At 55.2% G+C, this 20,838-nt stretch overlaps 1 protein-coding gene across 2 annotated transcripts; it reads left to right on the top strand.

The window, feature by feature from the left end:
* The first annotated feature begins 1,763 nt into the window (after nt 1-1,763).
* Nucleotides 1,764-15,766, top strand: STAC2 (SH3 and cysteine rich domain 2). Of its 2 annotated transcripts, none has more exons than XM_060394878.1 (11): nt 1,764-2,324; nt 9,289-9,334; nt 9,965-10,062; nt 10,237-10,327; nt 11,716-11,828; nt 11,906-11,978; nt 12,070-12,131; nt 12,581-12,678; nt 13,046-13,097; nt 13,443-13,580; nt 14,263-15,766. In XM_060394878.1, the coding sequence occupies exons 1-11, from the start codon at nt 2,235-2,237 to the stop codon at nt 14,365-14,367; spliced, it is 966 nt and encodes a 321-aa protein (XP_060250861.1). In that variant the 5' UTR covers nt 1,764-2,234; the 3' UTR covers nt 14,368-15,766. The 2 variants fall into 2 exon arrangements, with proteins under 2 accessions (XP_060250861.1, XP_004013423.4); XM_004013374.5 differs by having other exon boundaries at nt 9,289-9,595.
* Nucleotides 15,767-20,838: the final 5,072 nt, after the last annotated feature.

The following is a 20,838-nucleotide window of genomic DNA, read 5'->3' as shown; positions in this document are numbered from 1 at the left end:
TGAAGAAATCAAAGCTTTAAAAGTTACCTACCCAAGGTCGAGTGAATTAGTGACTACCCAGTTATTGGACTCAAAGGAAGCCAGAGCCTCAGTTCTTTGGGGGGAAATAGAGGTACCTTCTCGGTGGCTCTAATGGTAAAGAATCTGCCTGCAGTGCAGGAGACCCGGGTTCAATCCCTGGGTTGGGAAGATCCCCTGAAGAAGGAAATGGCAACCCACTCCAGTATTCTTGCCTGAAGAATTCCATGGACAGATTAGCCTTATGGGCTATAGTCCACGGGGTCACAAAGAGTTGATCACAACTGAGCAACTAACACACACAGAGGTACATACATCCCTCAGGAGGTCTCCAAACACAGAAGAAGCTTGTTTGTTCCAGCTCAAGAGTGCTAGAGATAGAGGCCTGATGATACCATCTAAAGGTGCTCCAAGCATTCTTAAGTCTGGGTTGCCTAGGGAGAGGTTGTTGGGCTGATCTGTGCTGGGCTGGCGGGAAGAGGGTGGCCCTCAGAGGCGAACAGGAGAGGCTGATCACGAATGGGCTTTTGGGGAAACTGGACTGAGGGCTGAGGTCAGGTTCTGTGGAAACTCCTTTTAGGAAAGCGAGCACTCAGAGAGTCTGCCATGTGTGGATCTGGAGGGGGAGGAGACTAAGCCCCCACAGCCACAGACCCGCCTGTCTGCCCTTGTCCTACTTCTGCCACTGGCAAATAAATCTCTTTCCCTAGATGCTGTAACCTGAGCAGTGCTCCAACTCCAACGTGAGCTCATCTTCAAGAGGCGGGAGAGCACGTGAATGGCTGTGTGCACGGGGGGGTGGGGAGGAGGGACACAGGGTTCAGATCCTCCTCCAGGGCTGGCATAAAGGCAGGACCCTTCTGAGTGCTACAGAGATGAGGAGGAAGGAGACTTAGACCCAGAAGTCTCTCCACCCACACCCAGAGAAGGATTCCCTCAGTCTCCAACCTCCCTCCATTTTCTTGGACAGGCCCAGAGATGAAGGGCCAGAAGGGCCAGGAGGGGAGAGCAGAGAAGTTGAGGAAATGGCAGGTGAGCGACATGTATTAGCAGAGGTAGCTTCAGATCAAGTGGACAGAAGACTCTTTGGAGGGTCCACCTCTCCCTACCCCCATCTAACTTCACTTGTGGTAGGATCTTTAGGAGGGGGAATGTCTTGGAGAGGTTTGGGGACCTCAAGTGTGGGGACTGAGGCCTCCTCTCTGCTGAAGTCCAGACAACAGGATTGGAAAGCCATGTCGTTGGCCTGCTTTCCAGGACAGGGCTGGCCTTTGACACATGGTGTTAAGTTGTCTATTATCTGCAGAAGAAACCCCTACCGCACAGTCCAAGGATGTGTACATTTGGAGAGAAAGTCTCCAGGGCAGAGAGACATCCAGTTAATGGGGTAGAAGGATCCCCACTCTTCACTCTCAGGAAGTCCTACCTTCATCTCATTCTCGGCTCTCCTTCCGCAAATCCAACCTATTTCTATCCTCCTCTAACCCTTCCAGACTCTAATATGATCTCCTGAACCTTCCTTCAACCTTGTCATGCTCCCCCACCCCCATTCCGGATTTTTCAGTGTGAAACTGCCCCCTCCACTTCTTTTGCCCTCCAAGCTCCTCCCCATCTTGTCGAGCCCCCCCCCAAGCTCCGCCCAGCTCGCCCTCCTGGCCACCGCAGCAGCCAATAGCTTAGAACCTGATTTGCATAGCGGCGCGGGGGAGCGGCAGAGGGAAGGGGGAGGGACCAGGCGACCTCCTAAATCAAAGTTGGGAGGCGAGGACTGGGCGGAGGGGCCGCCGGGTGCCCGGCTGGGGCCGGCGGGGGGAGGGGAAGGGGAGGGGGTGGGGGGCGGGCGCAGAGGACAGCGGAGCGGGCCGGACACTGACAGCTCCATCGCTCCCTCCCTCGGTTCCTACCCGAGTCCCCACTTCCCTCCTCCCATCGCTCCGAGCAGCATCTTCTTCAGACCCCTGATCCTCACTCCTGGGGTCGTCCTGCTTCCTAGGCTCCGTATAATTGCCTCCTCTCACCCACCAACCCAGGAACTTTCTCCGCCCGCAGCCGGGAGTGGGGGTTGCTTTGCCTGGGCGGGTTTCTCCAGGGGTTCACTGGGTTGGGGGGCTGTCTCTAAGGGCTTCAGGTCCCGGAGAGACGCCTGCCACCCTTAGCCTGCTTCCAGGTGGGCTGCCGTCGGGTCTCGGCACCCTCTCTTCCCGTCTCCCCTAACCATGACCGAAATGAGCGAGAAGGAGAACGAACCGGATGACGCTGCCACCCACACCCCCCCGGGGACCGTCTCTGCCCTCCAGGAAACCAAGGTAACTCGAGAGGCGCGAGGCCTGGACCCCTGCCCTGTGCGCCCCCAGCCGGGGCATCCTCCTCCCGACTCAGTTGCCACTGTGGCCTCCGGTGCCCTGGAGTCACCGTGGAAGGGCCCGTGTGGTCCCTAACGCTCCGCGCGGCGACCCAGGGGCAGTAGGTTCGGATGAGGGACCGCAACAGCTCCCGTCACTCAAACACGACACGCCCTTGCGCGCGTGATGAGCGGAGCTCCCCCGCGACCCTCCAGGGAGGTTGTAACTCGGCTTTGTTGGAGGGAGTCGGCGCAGCGAAAGCGGAGGGAGTGTGTAGCGGTGTGTAGCGGGTGTGGGCCGGTGTACGCGCCCGAGTGTGCGCGCCAGGCGCACCTCTCCTGTATCCTCCAGGTCTCCGCCTGTAGCTCAGTCTGTCCCTCCCTCTCTGCCCGTGTCTCTCTGCCCGTGTCTCTACAACCTGTTTGTCTCTGCCTTAGTATCTCTCTGTGCGTCTCTCCCGGGTTCTCTGCGTGTTTATCTCAGAGTCTCTAGATGGCTCTCTCTGACCCGCCGCAGTCCGACATTCCCTCCTCCCAGCCCGGTTAGGCGACGTGAGCCCGCGGCCCCGGGGTGCGCAGCTTCCGAGTTCGCGCTGGGTGTTGCGGCAGCGCGGGCCATCAACGGGCGGGGACCCGCGGACTGTCGTTGCGGCTCCGGAGCAGAAAGACAGGCAGACCCACCCCCACCCTACCAGCGGGACGGGGGCTGGGTGGTAGTGGGGGCGTGGGGAGCGGGTAGAAGCAAAAAGGGAAGTCATCATAATTAATGAATGTCATAATTAACCCTAATTACTCCTGCGGGAGTCACAATGAATAAATTATTCCCCAGTGAAGTCAGGCGCAGCTCAGACTCCTGGCGCTGAAGGGGCTGGGGGCGGGGAGGGGGACGGAGAACACAACAGGGCTCACATTCTGCAACCCCCACCTCTGATCTATCTGCTGCCTCCCCAAGTTCTAGATGCTGACCCGCAAGAAGTTATGCGGGAAGCAACCTGAGCAGGGTCCCTGGGGATGGGGAGAGAGGGGGCAGTGCTCTCCGCCCCCTCCCCAGACTTCAGGCCAAGGTTACCCTTTCCTTTCCACCCTGGTAATTGGTTCCCACTTGGCTTCTGTTACCCAGATGAGGAGGGGGGCAGCCCAGACCAGAAATGGGTGCCATCTTGGGCTCCCCGTGGTATCACTAGTTCATCTATAGCTATTTCTCATGCCCATCCTCCTCCTAATTCTGTCTGGACTACTTCCCAGGATATGAGGTTAATTCAAGGTCAAGGTCATCCAGGGAATGACCAAGGAAAGATGAGTAAGGCCAGAGTGGATGGAGTCTGGCTGAGGCACCCCCAGGTAGGCTTCCCGTCCCTAAACTGGAGGGACCCAGTGGGTCTCCATGTCCAAGACTTCAGATTCACACTTGACCTCCTGCTTCCTTCTGAGAACTGGAAACCTTGGGCTCTCAGGCCACAGAGTTAACTCCCCTTCAGAGAGTCAAATCTACTGGGAGAAGAATGAGGTGTTGAGGTGGGAGGATATTGCTTGGAATAACTGTGACAGTTTCTTTCAAGCAGAGGGTCCCAGGAACAGACCCCATTCTGACCTCAGTTGCCTTCTTATCACCCTGGACAGAAACATACAACCTCCCTGCTTGCTTCCCAGAGCACTGGGGGCCTCTCAGGTCCTGCCCTGTTTCCCACACAACGGCCTGGCCACTCCGCCCCTCCTTAAGGGCTTTCTGAAGGCAGGCAGGAGTGCTGAGCAGCGCTGCCTCAGCAATCTGCAAGCTCAGCTGTGTGGGGAGGGGCCTGCCAGGGCCTGGCAGGTCTGTGCCTCCTTTCTCCCAGCCCAAGGACCACCTCATTCCATCACCTCTGGATCTGAGCCATGGGGATCTGAGGAGCAGGGAAGGAAGGGAGTGTATACCTGACCTGGTCCCTCTGTACCAGGTCAGTTGGATCCCTGCCCCTTTGCCCCCCTCCCTGTACCTCGCTTATGAAGGGCTCCGTAATAACAACACAGGCTGGGCTTTGGCTTTGGGGGAAAGGCACTCAGGAGAGCAGAGGTGGGCAGAGAGAATTCAGAACCTTTGCCAGCCTCCTTCCATCCCCCCATCTCAACTTGTCCAAGGAAGCTTCTGTCTTCAGACTGTAGGGGTGGAGGGGAAGGAAGGGAGAGGGTTGGTTGCTGCCCACCCAGCTCAGTTTGAGGCAGGTACGACAGAGGACGCTGGTGCCTGTTAGGCTGTGAAGCCAACATTCCAGACTTATTTATCAGTGTTTGGGGGTCCCTGGGAATTTCTTGCAGCCCAAATTCAGCCTCCTGCCCACTCTAAGCCTGGTGTTACTCCTAAACCTAAGGTACTCAGTGAGCTTCCTAGTGTCAGCATTGCCCTCTCTGGGTCCCCATCCCATCCTACTTCATGGGGTCTGCCATCACCCCTCTGCCATTCTTGGGAAAACCTTGTCATGCCAGCTCTGCCATCTGAGTCAGCTTGTGTCACGTCTGCCATTTGCCTGATACCTTTTCAGGAGCTGGTGGGAACTGAGGGAAGAAAGGACCATCCAGGGTGTGGAGAGCCGGGGAGGAGGCAGGCAGGCCAGGTCCTGCCTCCGAGGGGACTCAGAATGACAGGCCTGGTGGTCCAGGCTCCAAGCCAGACAAGCTCCTGGTGCTTTGGCGGTGATTGGGTGGGAGGTGGGGAGGAAATGGGATGCAGATGTGCCCGTTTGCCAGGGTATATGGCAACTTCTCCTGTCAGGGAATGGGTCCTGGGACAGTAGGGGCACCAAAAAGATAGTGGTGGGGAGGTCTTCCCTGGAAACTAAGAGTCCCAGGAGTGGAAATACCTGGCCAGGCTGAGTCCAGATGGGTTTGGGTGGCCAAGGCTGATGTCTCTGGAGTGGGCAGGCATTAAGCCATTTAGCAGAGATGCCTGCACCTGCCCTCCAGCCACAGCCTTTGACATCCGCCAGCCACCCCAGGTGTTATTCCTTCCTGCCTCTCTACCCTCCTGGGATCTGGGGCAGAGTCGGGACTGCCCCAGTGCTGGGGAACAGTCTGTTCCAGAGGCCTCTGGTCCCCTGCAGCGGTGGCTTCTGGCACTAAGGCCAAGCAGGGACCAGGAAAGGGCACAGGCTGGACAGAAGGGAAGCTTGAAACCTCATCCTGTGAGGATTACTTTGGAAGTAATGGCCTCAGAAGGGGGGAACATGATTGATGTCTTCAAATATTTGAAGAACTGATGTGCGGAAGCGGGAGTAGCCCTTTCTGGAGCCAAGGGAGGAACAAGGGCCGATAGGCAGGGAGGCAGGTTTCAGCTCTATATAGGGAAGCACTTTCCAGCGATTGCAGCTGCCCAAAGATGGAATGACTGTCCCAAGAGAGGGTGTTCTTGCCATCACAAGAGATGACCAACAGAGTCAGACGGCAGTTCCAAGGGGCTGTGGCCAGAGTGGTGCAGGTGGGCACTGCTCCAGGTGGCCACTCTTTCTAAGCTTACATCTCATGACAAGCCCGTGGCACAACTGAGGGGCAGAGGTGAGGGCCAAGGTAGAGGGCGCCTTACTCCTTGGGCTCAGTAGCCAAAGCCACTAGTTCAAGTCCCAGCTCTGCTCCTTAGCAGCTGAGGACACATGATGAGTGAGTAATTTAACCCCTCAGTTCCTCATCCTGAAAAGTGGGACAATAATTGTCACTACCTCAGAGGATGGTGGAAGGTTAATGAGATGCTACATATCCATTCCAGGACTCTGATAATAACCACCTCTCATTATGTTTATAAAGTTAGTTGTTTTGTTTTTTAATATTCATTTATTTTGGCTGCACTGGGTCTCCATTTTAGTTGCATCATTCAAACTCCTAGTTGCGGCATGTGGGATCTAGTTCCCCAACCAGGGATGGAGCCTGGGCCCCCTCCCTTAGCCACTGGACCACTAGGGAAGTCCCCCATACGTTTGGGTTTTTGCTTTGGGGTTTTCAGGTTCTTGCTTTCTGTCTTGCTTAGAAAGCACCTAACGCTGACTCCTTCCTCTTGGGGGTCGGGAAACTGAGGCTCAGAGAGAGGAAGTGAAGTGACTTGCCTTCAGCAGCAGGTTTCATTTTGCCCCCTACCCTCAGCTCGTCCTCCCAGAGGCCTCCTGTGCTCAGTGCTTACAGCCCCTGGGTAGAGCAGCGGTTGGTTCACCAGCCTCCAGGCCTGTCAGAGCCTCCAGAGCCACGTTTGGCCCATAGAACACATTTGTGTTCTAATTGATTGTCCCTCTGGGCCTCCACCTCTGCCCCAGCACCCTGGCATCTGGGGCCTGGGGCCCTGCTTCTCAGAGACACACAAAGAAGCCCACAGTGCTGGCCAGGAAACTGGATTTGGAAGGAGGTGGGCAACTCAACATGCCAGTCACCCCAGGGCTCTGTCTGGCCTTTCAGCTGGCACACCAGGACCCGCCTCGTGCCCAAACATTTCCCCCTCTGCTTCCCCTTTGTCCTGTGGCCTGCTGGCCTCCCCAGGGCTAGAGGGGTCTCCACTTCCATCCTCTTGGCATGGCTGCCAAGCTGGCAGCCATGGCACACAGGTTGCCTGGTATCCCAGCTCGGGAACCTGGGCGAAGTCTCCCCGCCCTATGTCCCCTCCCCCCATCTTTTTTTTTTTTTTTTTAATCATTGGTGAAAAGAAGTGGGCAGGAGAAAGGGCTCTGAACAGGAGGTGAGTGGGGCAAGGGTCTGGGTAGGGCGGTCCAGATTTCATTCCAGGCAAAATAAGGGTGTGTTTGGGTGAGCAGTAGAAATAGCTCTTTGTCATTGTTATTCCGACACTAAATCGTGTCCGACTCTTTGCGACCCCATGAACTGCAGCACACCAGGCTTCCTTGTCTTTCACCAATTCCAGGAGCTTGCTCAAACTCATATCCATTGAGTCAGTGATGCCATCCAACCATCTCATCCTCTGTGGCCCCCTTCTCCTCCTGCCCTCAATCTTTCCCAGCATCAGGGTCTTTTCCCATGAGTCAGCTCTTCACATCAGGTGGTCAATGTGCTCCGGCCTCATGCAGAATCCACCCTATGCTCCAGAACATGCACTCTGTTTAGGGTTCAAGCCACTTGCTCATCATTTATTCCACAAACATGGAATGAGCATCTTCTATGTGCTGAAGCCCATTATGGGGATTTGAAACAACTTTCCCTGCTCTCCAGGGGCTCACAACCTCCTGGAGGAGTGAGAAGTAAATGACAAAACATAAACCTGATCAGAGCTCTTTACTAAAAGGAATCCCTACAGAAGAGATAGCTCCCCCGAGGAAGAATAGTCACAGGAAACCCTGGAGGATAGAAAGCGAGACATAATTGGATAAGTCAGAGAAGAGGACAAGCATGTCAAACACTCAGAGGCATAAAATACAGATGAGTTCAAGTCATTATGTCTGAACTCAGGTGGAAGGCATGGGGTGGAAGGGTGGGTTTGGCCAAGTAGTAGTGCCCTGGCAGGCACAAAGGCCTTGACTGAGTCCTGAGGAGCCATGCATGGTTTTTGCATCATCAGGGGTCACCTTCCTGCTGCATGGAGAACAGGTGGGGATGGGCCAGGTGGAGGCAAAGAGTTATAGCCTTGAACAGACTGAGGGTGCCAGAGCCTGAACTAGGGCAGGGCTCTGGGGGTGCTGAGAGGTTGCAAGGGATGGGCTGGAGAGGTGTTTCAGGGGGAGAATCAACACTGAGGAAGAGGGTCCAGAGAGACCACTCCCCTCTTCCTGTGCAAGAACTGAGGACCTGGCATGTTTTGTTTGGCCCCCAAAGTATTATTTTGTTAACTCAAGTAAATGGCACACCCATTCAACGAAATTCCTGTGTGGCCATAGAAAAAGAATGCTGAAACTCTTTGTGTACTGGTATGGAATGATTTCCAAGATTTACTGTTAAGTGAAAAAAAGCAAGGTACAGGAGAAATAGTATACTACCATTTCTGCAAAGAAAAAAAGGGAATAAAATCTCTTGAATTTGTTTCTATTCAGTTTCACTTAAGAGTCTCAATTTCTTAACTGACTTTTTTTTTTTTTGGCCACGCGGCATGGGGGATTTTCCCAAGACCATCCCTCAACCGCCTCATCACCCCCAACCCCCATTCCCCACTGTGGAAACACAGTCTTTTTTTTTTTTTTTTTAATATTTATTTGGCTGCACCAGGTTGTAACTGTGGCATGTGGGATCTTTGATCCTTATTGCGGCAGACAGACTCTTTTAATTGTGGCATGCTGGATATAGTTCCCTGACCAGGGATCGAACCTGGTCCCCCTGCATTTGGAAGTTAGGTATCTCAGCCACTGGACCACCAGGAAGCTCCCTGGAAATGCAGTCCTAACCATTGAACCACAAGGGAAGTCCCTCTTAACTGACTTTAAATCTCATAAGTTCATTAAGCGGATTAATTTTTTTAATTAAAAAATCACATTTATATGGAACTTCCCTAGTGATCCAGTGGTTAAAACTGTATGCTCCAATGCAAGGGGCACAGGTTCGATCCCTGATGAGGAAACTAAGATTACACATGCAGTGTAAAATAAAATTACCAAAAAAAAAAAAACTTACATTTATAAAACAAGTCTAGATTTCTTTTTAAAAATTGAGAACCCTAGCAATGCTGAGCTGCTCATATAGACTAGCCTCAGCTGGTAGAGGAGACCAGCAGCTACTTGCTGGCCATACAGTTTGCCACAGTCCCCACCACTCCTAATTATGCCTGTCCAGTCAGAACTCCTTTGCTAGAGGAGTTTCCCTGCCTGGCTCTTGTGGGCACCTGGGGCGGTGACCTACCTTCGGGAACTTGGCAGCCTCTCTCTCAGGAGAAGCTTTGTATCACCTCTGGCTCTCACCTTCAGGCTGCTGCTGGCCAAGGAGAGAGCCCCGGGAGCCAGCTCCCTCCAGGCTCACCATCCCTCTTCCTCTCTCAGCTCCAGCGGTTCAAGCGCTCTCTTTCTCTCAAGACCATCCTCCGAAGTAAGAGCGTTGAGAACTTCTTATTTCGCTCCGGCTCTGAGCTTAAGTGCCCCACCGAGGTGCTGCTGACGCCCCCGACCCCGCTGCCCCCTCCTACCCCACCACCAGCCTCCGCAGACCGGGGCCTGCCCACCCCCACCCCATCCCCCTGCCCAGTCCCACGCCCCTTGGCACCACTCAAACCAGTGAGGCTGCACAGCTTCCAGGAACACGTCTTCAAGCGAGCCAACCCCTGTGAGCTGTGCCACCAGCTCATTGTGGGTAGGTGCTTGGGTGGCAACAGAAGGGGCCAGGGTGGGTGTGGGGAATGGGCCCATGCAATGGACTGCCTGATGTCGAGGCTCCAACTATTCATGGTCCCCAGACCTAACTTTGCCCCTCCACGTGGGCGGACACATAGCACCCTTGAGGGTGGGTGGGGTCTCAGGATTTACTAACAACTCAGGCTTCAGAGTCAGCTCCACCCTGACTGTACCGGGGTCCGCGCTCAGAGCTTGGCCCCAGGCTGGCATGAGGAAGCCCAATCCCTTGCTCCCCCCACGCCCTAACCTACCTCCTTTGCTCCATCCCCATGGATGTAGCCCATCTTGATTACCCCCTGTCACTGACCACCCCTCTTGTTCTTCCCAGGAAATTCCAAGCAGGGTTTGCGGTGTAAGACATGCAAAGTCAGCGTCCACCTCTGGTGCTCCGAGGAGATCTCCCACCAGCAATGCCCAGGCAAGACGGTGAGTGGGGACCACCTGGAGATGGCTGACTCATGCTCCCAGGCTTGGCTTCTGGGGCTCTGAGTGCCACTCAGGGCTGATTCCTCAGGTCGAGGGGTGCTTGGGCTTGGGGAAGGCCAGGCTCTCGGAGGCCGTGACCTCTCCATACCCTCTCTCTGCCTGCTTTTGCCACAGTCCTCCTCCTTCCGCCGCAACTTCAGCTCCCCACTCCTGGTACATGAGTCTCCACCAGCCTGTGCCGTGAGCAAGGAGTCCCCACCCACTGGTGAGTGTCCAGCATTGCCCCTCATCCCTGCTGTGTGAGGAGAGACCCACACACTCCTCAGATGGGCTTTGAGTTACGCTGGCACTGCCTGTTCTTGGCACTGCTACCACTCCCTTTTAATTTTTTTAGATTTCTCTTCATCTTCCCCTCCCCCTAATTCTTTGGATGTTCCTGTCCTGAATGTAGAGTTGATTCATCTGTTCATCCATCCATCCATCCATCCTTCAACAAAAGCGTTATAGAGCACCTGCTAGGCGCCAGGCACTGTGCTAGACACAGGAATGCAGTCTTAAAGAAGGTGGCGCTCATGGTCTAGTAAGGGAGCTAGACACGCAATAGTCACACAAGTCATCAGTTAGCCATTTGGTGAATGCCTGAAACCGAAGGATAGGAAACAAAGGGAGGATAAAAAGGCATCCACCTCATCCGCAGAGACAAAGAAGGCATCCAGGAGACCTGAAGGGAATAGGGAATTAACCTGAGGATCTGGGGAAGACCAGTGTGGACAGAAGGCAGGCCGGAAGCAGAAAGGGGCAGAAAAAGGACAATGAGGCTGGGAGTGAGCAGGTGAGATAGAACTCTGGGTGCGGGGCCTTAGGGTCCCTTTTAAGAGTGTTCTTTGAACTTTATTCTTTTTTTTTTTTCTTTTTTTTTTAAATTCTTTTTTTTTTAAGTTTAATTTATTGAAGTATAGTTGATTTACAACATTGTGTTAATTTCTGCTTTACAGAAAAGCGATTCAGTTATATACATTCTTTATATATATATACATTCTTTATATATATATACATTCTTTTTCATATTCTTTCACATTATGTTTTATCACAAGATATTGAATATAGTTCCCTGTGCTATTCAGTAGGACCTTGTTGTTTATCTGTTCTCTATATAACAGTTTGTATCTGCTAATCCCAAACTCCCAGAGCATCCCTCCCCCCACCCCTCCTCAGTAACCACAAGTCTTTGAATTTTATTCTAAGGTCAATTTTTGTGTTTTTACAAGAGCATTCTGGCTACTATGTGGATTGGAGGGGCTGGAGAGAAGCAGGGAGACCATGGGGAAGCTAGGATGGTTGCCAGTTTGGTAACTTGGATCAGGCTGGCAGTCATGGAGATGGAGAGAAGTGAGCAGATGCTAGACTTGTTTGGGAGGCAAGAAGAGGTGATGGAGTGAACATGGGCAGTGCAGAGGGCGAGGGGTCGAGGAGGCTTCAGGCTTGTGCCTGGGTACCATGGGAGGACATGGAGTTCTCAGTGCAATTAGGGAGACCTGGGAGGGGCAGGTGAGGGGCATGCAGAATTCATTTTAGGGCTGGCTGAGCAGGGCAGCCAGCAGGGCGGCCAGCAGGGCAGCCAGGTGCCTGGCCTTGATGGTGACTCCTCGGCAGGGGCCAGCGGGAAGGTAGACCCTGTGTACGAGACCCTGCGCTATGGCACCTCCCTGGCCCTGATGAACCGCTCCAGCTTCAGCAGCACCTCTGAGTCCCCCACAAGGAGCCTGGTATGGGGAACACCAAAGGGAGGGGGCAGGGGTCCCAGAGGGTCGGGGGCTGAGCCCTCCCCTCTCTGTATCCCCAGAGCGAGCGGGATGAGCTGACCGAGGATGGGGAGGGCAGCATCCGCAGCTCAGAGGAGGGCCCTGGCGACAGCGGTGAGTGGGGTTGGGGAGCAGGGGCAGGAGCGGAGCACAGGGGGGCCACCACCTGCAGCCTCACACTCTGGCCCCACCCTGGCATCTGCAGTATTCACAGCCCCAGCCGAGAGCGAAGGGTCAGGACCAGAGGAGAAGAGCCCAGGACAACAGGTGAGGTTGGGGTGGCACTGAGCCTTGGCCGGCCAGGTGGAAAGGGGACATCCTTCTCCTTGTCACTGATCCCTAGGTGGGTGAGAGCATGCTGAATAGGAGTCTCACTGTGCCATCATTTATCCTCAGTCTACAGGGATGGGCAATGCTAGGGTCAGTAGGCATGGGAGGCAGGGGTGTTACCCCCCCCAATGCTGACCCATGCCTGTTGAGCCCACTCCTACTCCCAAGGGTGGGCAGTTCCAGTGCAGCAGGCAGAGGAGGTGCCCCCTTCCCATCCCTGGCCCAGTCCCTCAGGGGTGTATGGGCACAGCAGACAGGAGACTCTGACCTCTCTCTGTCACTGTCCCATATCCTAGCCCCCGGGTAGGCAAAATCAGGGGAAGGGGAGAGTGGGTGGAGTAATAAAGGTGTCCTTCCCCCAGCCATGACCCTGAGCTTCTTCGCAGCCCGCCAGGCCTGCCCTCCGGAAGGATGTGGGGCCCATGTACTCCTACGTGGCGCTCTATAAGTTCCTGCCCCAGGAAAAGAATGACCTGGCTCTGCAGTGAGTCCCCCAGCTGCCCCGCCTCTCTCCCACCCCCACCCCGATCCCGGGGGCTGCCTGCCTCCAACCTCAGGGCCCTGTGCTCCCAGACCTTGCAACATGAGTGTGAGGGGGACTTTCAGGAGCCTCCGCCTGGCATGCTGGAGGCTACTGAGCCCCCAAATGAGACAGAGGGGCCAGAGTCCAAGAGGCTTGGTACTGATGCCAGGCCTCTGTCCTAGATAGTGCCTGTGTACCTATGGTCACACAGAGGCTATCGAGTGCCCTTGCAGGGGACCTGGGGGTCTAGGACTGTTGGGATGCAGGGTGGGCAGGTCCCTCCTGCCCCACATGCTACCCCCTCCCCCCCCACACTCTCTTGTCCCAGGCCTGGAGACCGGATCATGCTGGTGGATGACTCTAATGAGGACTGGTGGAAGGTGATGTGGCAGGGTGGGGAGCAGAGGGTGAGCGGTGGTAGGCACCCGACTAGCCCAGACCCATGGAGGGCACTTTCCCTAACACCCACCCCCCTTCCTCCACGACCTAACCAGGCCTAGGCGCACCCTCAGGTCTTGCCTTTACTTCTCCCCTCCATGCCCCAGTCTTGGCCCTCTGCCTACCTACCTTGTGCCCTTCCCAACCCAGAAGTCCCCCAACTAAGGGCTCAAACACAAATAACCCAGGATCTACAGGATGATGGCATTGGCTCTGAGTGGATATTAGGTCTAGAGAAAGCAGTTGGGGTTGGGGCAGCACAGCGCTCACTGCCAGCCTCATTCCAGGGCAAGATCGGCGACCGGGTTGGCTTCTTCCCAGCTAATTTTGTGCAGCGGGTGAGACCAGGCGAGAACGTTTGGCGCTGCTGCCAACCCTTCTCCGGGAACAAGGAACAAGGCTACATGAGCCTCAAGGAGAACCAGGTGAGGACCTGGGCCCTGCATGGCTGGAGAGGCTGGCGTAGGAGGCAGATAAGTGGCAGGAACGTGGGCGAGCACCCTGGAGGAGGAGGAGGCTTGGAGCCTGGGGGCAGGAGGGAGGGCAGATTAGAAGCAGTGGGACAGGGGACTTCCCTGGTGACCCAGTGGTTAGGATTCCAGAGTTTCACTACCATGGGCTAGGTTCAATCCCTGGTCGGGGAACTGAGATTCTCACTAAGAAAAGAGAGAAGAAGCAGCAGTGAGACTGCTGGGAACCGGGGCTGGTGGCCAACACAGGCATGGGCTCAGTTATGTTAGTTAGAGACAGCTGGGGGAAGAGCATTGGTGTAGGAGTCCAGAGGCTTAGGTCTGAACGTTATTGTCAACCACGGGCAAGTCCTTTCCCCACTGTTACCTCCTCTGGGAAACGGGGAGTTTGTCAGGGGCATTAGACCAGCTGATCTCAAAGGTCAGCCCCGAAGTGCTGCTCCGTGTCTGCTGTCCGCTTGGTTCTTGCTGCTGTGCCCTGGAGTCTCATGGGATCTGCTCCCATCACCCCTGCTCCAGCCGCATCTGATGCTGGTCCCATCATCCCTTGGGATAGGCCCCATGGGAGGCATCAGCAGGACTCGGGGCCAGGGAGGTAGGCAGTGCCAGGCCTCAGCGTTGTGTCTCTCCTGCTCAGATCTGTGTGGGTGTGGGCAGGAGCAAAGATGCTGACGGCTTCATCCGCGTCAGCAGTGGCAAGAAGCGGGGCCTGGTTCCAGCCGATGCCCTGACCGAGATCTGAGAGAAGCCAAGAGGACCCAGAAGCCGCCTCTGCCCGTGCCCAGCCCTCCTAGCTTCTGGCCCCTCGGGGGGTTCCCTCTGCTCCTCTCCCAGGGGCCATTCACCATGGCGTGGGAGCTTTCTGTACTGAGAAAGGTGTTATTTCTGGGGTCCTGGGGTGCCCTGAAGAGGTTGCAGCTCTGAGACTTGGGGGTGGGGAGGAGGAGAAAGTGGGAGGCAATGGCAAAACTCCAGGTGGGTCCCCCCGGTCCAGTTGCCATGCAGAGTCCACAGCCCTGAGAGGAAGTTCCTGAGGAACATCTGGGCTGCCTCTTCCAGAGAGCCTACCCCTGCCCACCACACCTTTGCATGCCTGACACCGCTCTCCTCACAGAGCCTCTGCTTGGGCCCTTGTATGTGTGACCCTGCAGCTGTCACTTTGGGAGTGGGGCCCTCCTGGGTCCCTCAGCCCCAGCTCCGGGTGGGGAGGGAGCTCAGGGCTGTGGGAGGACCCTGGTCTTATCACCTCTGTCACTCCATCAACTCTCAGGAAAGTTCTGTGGCTCTCTCTCCTGTTACTTGAAACTTGGGTGGACAGAAGAGGGGAGGGCTGAGGTCTGGGGAGAGTGTGGCAAATCAGAGGCTGTCCCCTCCAGTAGGACAGTCACCAGAGAGCAACCTCACTCTACCCTTGTTCACTGGGAGAGGACACATCCAAGAGCTGCCTGCACACAGAAACCCACCGGCCCACCTGATCAAAACAATCCCCATTTCACTGTCAGGACTCTGAACGCTCAGTTCCTGTCCCAGGCCTTGCCAGGCCTGCCCCAGGAACCCCACCCTCAGGACTGACCTTGCAATAGCCCTCCCTTACCCCCTCCCTCGGGGCTTTGTGGGGGACAGGGCTGCCGTTGCAGGGGGCCCTTTTTCTGGCTGCATCCGGTCCCTTTTCCAGGACACAGCCCTGGGAGGAAGCAGGAGTGGGAGACAGTGAATTCTGTTTGACCACCAGAAAGGGAAGGGGGTAGGCATGCTGGGGGAAGGGGTGTGTGGGGACACGCAAAGAGGACCCCTCCCTTGCAGGCTGGTTTTCTCTGGTGCCAACCTCCCTTTCCTCCCCAAGCTCTGAGCCTCCTCTTGTGCCCTTGATCGTGCCAGCCAATGCCACCCCCATCCTGGGCACAGTCACACCCTCCCATGTGGTGGGAGGGGCACACGCTCCTACCCACTGGCCCCTGCCCCACCTCTCCCTCGCAGAGGGGAAGGAACTCAAGCCACACTGCCCTGTTTGCTGCCATGAGGCCCCCCGCCAGCAATATCCCAGGGGCGGGCCCAATGCCCACTGTACATGAGGCTGCATGAGGAGTCTGCTGGGGCACTGCTGAGCCCCCAGACTCCTAATTAAATGTTTCTTGTCCCAACCTGGCTGTTCTATGTATCTATCAGCTTGGGTCAGAGGAAGGGAAGGGGTGGGCGGGGCCTGGGGGTGTGGTGGGTGTGGACCAAAATAGGAGAGAGTCTGAAGGTGGAGAGTGCGTTCATCTCTGAGAGGAGGGATACAGGGGCTGGGCTGGCCCTGACAGTGAGGGTCCCCACGCCTCCTCACTCCAGATCTGAGGAAATGGAGGAGGAGGTTTGGGGGACGCTGGAGGGAGAGAGAGTGGGGCTGCGGTCATTTTCTAGATCGATGTGGACCTGCGTCGCGCAGCGGGCGGGCATGCACCTCCGCGTTTCTGCCCACCCAGAGGTGCTTCCGGAGACCAGCCGAACCCAGGGTCTGGCGGCCTCAATATCCACCCGAGATCAGCCTCGCCCCCGCAGCCCCCTAAGCCCGAGGCAGATACGTTGGCGGACCGTGCGGCCCTGAGATGACTCAATCACGCCCATCATTGGGAGCCTGGCACAAGGGGGCCCCAGTGGCGCCCCTCCCGCCGCAGTGCCCGCCGCCCACCTGCTCGGCAGAGCCGCCTTTCCCCTCCGGCACGCCGGGCCGCGTCATCGCCCAGGCGAGCACGTCCTGGGCTATTTATAGACAGAGGGGCGCGCGCCGAGGGAGAGAGAGGCGGGCTGCGGAGGTGCCAGGGCAACCGCGTGCCGCCAGAATGCAGAACGGGTGGGGGGCCTGTTCCTCCGGATGGGCACCCATCCAGTTCTGCCCTCCAGACCCCCACCCCCAAATCAAGATGGGCCAGGTGAGACCAGTCCCTGGGTCCCCAACCATGCTTGCTTTGGTCCCTTTCATCCAGGAATGATGGGGGTGGGGAGGCAGCAGAGGAGCAGGAGGAAGGTGACTCCCCTTCCTAGGACCCTTGATGGTGGGATTGGATAAAAGGGTCACAGACCCAGTGGAAAGGCTTATAAAGAGGGGAACTCACACAAATAGACACCTACTGTGTCTGGGAAACTGTGCCAGGACTTACTTTATCCTCTTAAGGACCCAGTGAGGAAAGTGGTGGTGTCCCCTTTTCACAGATGATGGAACTGACTTCTAGAGATATTAGGTGGCTTGCCCATGGTCAAACAGATTATCCAGCCCAAACTTGTCCCTTTTTTACACGGAGCAGCTGAGGCACAGAGCATACTCATTACTTGCCCAAGGTCACCCAGCAAATTAATGGTCAAGCTGGTTTCAGAAATTCTATCTCTTGCTTCCCAGTTCAACTCTTCCCCAACTTGACCCTGGGTTCCTCAGGGCCTTAAACCAGTATGATGGAAACAGAGACCCCTGGAGATGCTGGAGGGGCTCCAGGGGTCAAGACTTCACCCCCTGGAGATAGTCAGAGACTTTCAGCCAAACCTTCTGAACACTCGCTTGCGTCTGTACCAGCCGGCAGCTGGCCTGGACCCCCGCCTCCCGCCAGCTCATTTGCCGCACTGCTGAACACAGCAGATTTCTCGGGTGGCTGAACCACCCTACAGCAGGCTCACAGCCTGGGGGCTGGGAACAGCTGGTGCCCCCGCTGTAGCCGCAGCGCTCCTCTGTGGCCACTCTGGGGGTGGCAGGAGTAGCAACACCATTGGCCTGGGGTGGAGGATGTTCAGCAACCTCCTGGTGGTGCCCACCCACCATTTGGCTGTTGTCTGTGCCCTCTGTCCCCCCACCTCAGCCGGAGCTTAACCTGGGCACCCTGAGGGATTAAGGTTATCTAGGTTTAGGGGAGATGCAAAAAGGGGGGAAGTCTGAGGGCCAGAAACATGAGGCCTAAAAGGGCAGAAAGATGGAAACCAGAGATGGAGGCAGGGAGATGCAGACAGAGTAAGGCCCCCCCATCTTACTAGCCATGCTGCCTTTGGCGCCTTCAGCCTTCCCCCAGCCCCCACCTCCTTAACACCCCCTCCCCAGTGCTTAGGATGTCGGGGTCACCTGCTCAAGAGTGCGAGGAAGACAGCGCATACCTCCAGCCTCCTCTCTCCCTGTGCTTTGGGGAGCCAGCCCAGGTGGTTCATCTTTCCACCTCAGAGTGAGCACCAGGGACCTCAGCCTTTCTCCAGGCACAGCAGCTGTGCTTGTACCTGTCAGGTGCAGCCCACTCTGAGTCACCCTCCCCCTCACCCATGCACATCTGAAGGAATCAAAGGTGGGTGCTGGTGTTCAAGCCAAGCTTGGATTCTGGGGGCCCTTCCAGGCTTCAGTTTCCTTCTCCAGAAATGGACTTGCTTAGGGAGTCTTTACTTGGGGCCATGAACCCCTTTAAAGGGTATGCAAAATTATATGATGGGCCCAGTTGCAAGCTCTTGAGAGAATGGATATGTCTTTTTCTCTTGGCTGTGTTGGGTATTTGTTGCTGCGCGCGGGTTTTCTCTAGTTGTGGTGTGTGGGTTTCATTGCAGTGGCTTCTCTTGCTGCGGAGCAGTCCCTAGCGTGCGAAGGCTTCAGTAGTTGCAGCGTGTGGGCTCAGTAATTGTGGCTCATGGACTTCTTTGTTCCGCAGCATGAAGAATCTTCCAGAACCAGGGATCGAACCTGTGTCCCTTGCATTGGCAGGTAGATTCTTAACCACTGGACCATGACGAAAGTCCTGAATGGACATGTCATTTCATTAGAAGTTCTCAAGTCTCCAGGACTGGAAGAGACCCAGTGATTACTTTAGGGGATCTGTCTGCTGAGGGGGCCCTCCAAGGCACTGCCTGGAAAGGGTTTAGAGGCCGGTGGTGGAAAGAGGTAACCTTAGCCCTGGAGTGAGCTTCAGAAAGAAGTGATTAAATGCAAGCCTTCCCAAGAGATAGGCTCCTACAACCTAATTCGTCCCTCCCCCTCCCTTCAGCCCCTCACCAAAGTAAGGCAGTTTCCTATATCTTCAGTGACCTGTGGTCTGGCTTGCCTTGTGGCTCAGATAGTAAAGAATCTGCCTGCAGTGCGGAAGACCTGGGTTCATTCCCTAGGTTGGGAACACTCTGGAGAAGGAAATTGCAAGCCACTCCAGTATTCTTGCCTGGAGAATCCCACGGACAGGAGTCTGGTGGGCTACAGTCCATGGGGTTGCAGAGTCAGACACGACTGTAGGACTACCACTTATCTTCGTTTCAGTGACCTGTGAGGGAATAGCACCATCTCCTGGTCCATGATGGCAACCCTTTTCTGTGCGGGACCCTTTTCTGTGCTGGGACTCAGGAGCCCCAGTGAAGGTTCTAAATGTCCTTCCTGTCATCTCTTTCTTGCCTGGAGAAGGTGGAGGTGGGTGGCCTTCATGCCCTTCCTCCTCTGGTCCAGGCATGGGAAGGCGTCTCATGCTCCAGGCAGCTTGGGGATAGCCCTTCCTCCAGGCCACAGCTTCCCCATTTAGACTGACAGGCTTACAGCAGGTCCTATGGACACACTATGCACAGGCTGGTATGGCGGGAACCCCAAATCAGTGTTCTCTCAGCCCAGGTTCTGATGCACATGGGTGGTGGTCGAGGTTGTTATGACTATTGTGTCTGCGCCTCCCTGCCTTGGGTTACCCATCTCCCTACCTGTCCAGACTGGACAAGACTACAGGCAGAGATGGGGACAGGTCTGCTGCCCTCAAGATCACTTTAGCCCTGGCTTTTCCACACCAAATGCAGATTATTACACACCCTGAAGACCCCTTCCTGGCCTTCTCATTATTCCAAAAGAATTCTTCCTGAAGACAGGTGGAAGGCAGGGAAATAACCAGGAGGGGCACCAGTCATAGCTGTTCCCCTTTCCTTCCCACTTCTCACCGGGGCTGACACTTCTGCATTTAATCGGTTGACTGATCCCTTCCACCTGGACACCAGTCCCTCAAACTGTTACCCACTCAAGATATTCAAGTCAGCTCTTCCAGGCATCCTCCACTGTGACTGGATCCTTCTGACCATCAAAGACATCTCTTGCCGTCTTCCAAAGCTTGAGGCCTGGGAACTAAGCCAGGTTATTCATCTCAAATTCATTCTCCCCATCCCTAACGATGCAACACTAAGTCAGGCTGAACAGGTGACTCCCAACACGTGGCTTAACCTCTTCTCATCTGAAAATGGAGAAGCAAATACACTATTTTATAATGTTACAGAATCAATGCAAGTCGATGTAAATGCCTCAGTATTTTAGCTCATAGAGCACATACTTTATTGAAAAATTTATTGGTTATTACTACCATATAACAGGGAAAATAAAACCTACTTCTCATTTGCAGAGCATAAAGTTAACCCAGAATAGCTTTGACAAGTGTGCGTATGTGCCTCTGTTCCAACTCTTGCCAAGAAAGTCTTTTTTGGACCTTTTGATGGGCTTCCCTCGTGGCTCAGCTGGTAAAGAATCCTGCAATGCAGGAGACCTGGGTTCGATCCCTGGGTTGGGAAGATCCCCTGAGCAGGGACAGGCTACCCACTCCAGTATTCTGGCCTGAAGAATTCCATGGACTGTATAGTCCATGGGGTTGCAAAGAGTTGGACACGACTGAGCAACTTTCACTTTGATGGTTATAAAGCAAAAAACAAAAACAGAAAACAGTACTGATAAGGACAGGAAAGAAAAGGTTTAGAAATTTAAAACAGGGATGCTCAAGATTATGGCTTCAGTTCTATCTTAATAAGTCTGTCTAAAGAGCTCAGGCAGCAGCCAGCGGTTCGGTTCAGATACCTTCTGGACCAGTGGTGGTTCAATCCCCACTGTCCTGGGGTTCCAAGGCAGCAGACTGCAACTTTGAACCTCAGTGCAGTTGAGGAGCACAAGCATACTATTTTCTGTCGCTTTTAATTAATGTGACAACTCACAACTGAATACCAACCAAAAACCAACATCTGAGGCCACTCATACTCTGCTGTAAAGGGCAGTTTTGAGGCACAATATCCGAAGCCTGGGTAGAAGTCATTCCTCCCCTCCCTTCAAAGTAGGCCCCACATGCCATGGATGGAGGGGGCATGAACCTGACCAGAGGCTAGGAGTCAAGGAAGCAACACACCAGGAACCCAGGGAAGGGTCTGTATCCCAGTCCTCAGTTCTGGTCCTGTAAACAGTGAAAACCCCACTGAAGACTTTGGAAGCAGAGAG

Source organism: Ovis aries, chromosome 11 (genome assembly GCF_016772045.2).
Source record: "Ovis aries strain OAR_USU_Benz2616 breed Rambouillet chromosome 11, ARS-UI_Ramb_v3.0, whole genome shotgun sequence".
In the NCBI taxonomy this organism is placed as follows: Eukaryota; Metazoa; Chordata; class Mammalia; order Artiodactyla; family Bovidae; genus Ovis; species Ovis aries.
The sequence above is the reverse complement of the archived record's forward strand: the minus strand, read 5'-3'. Positions and strand labels throughout refer to the sequence as shown.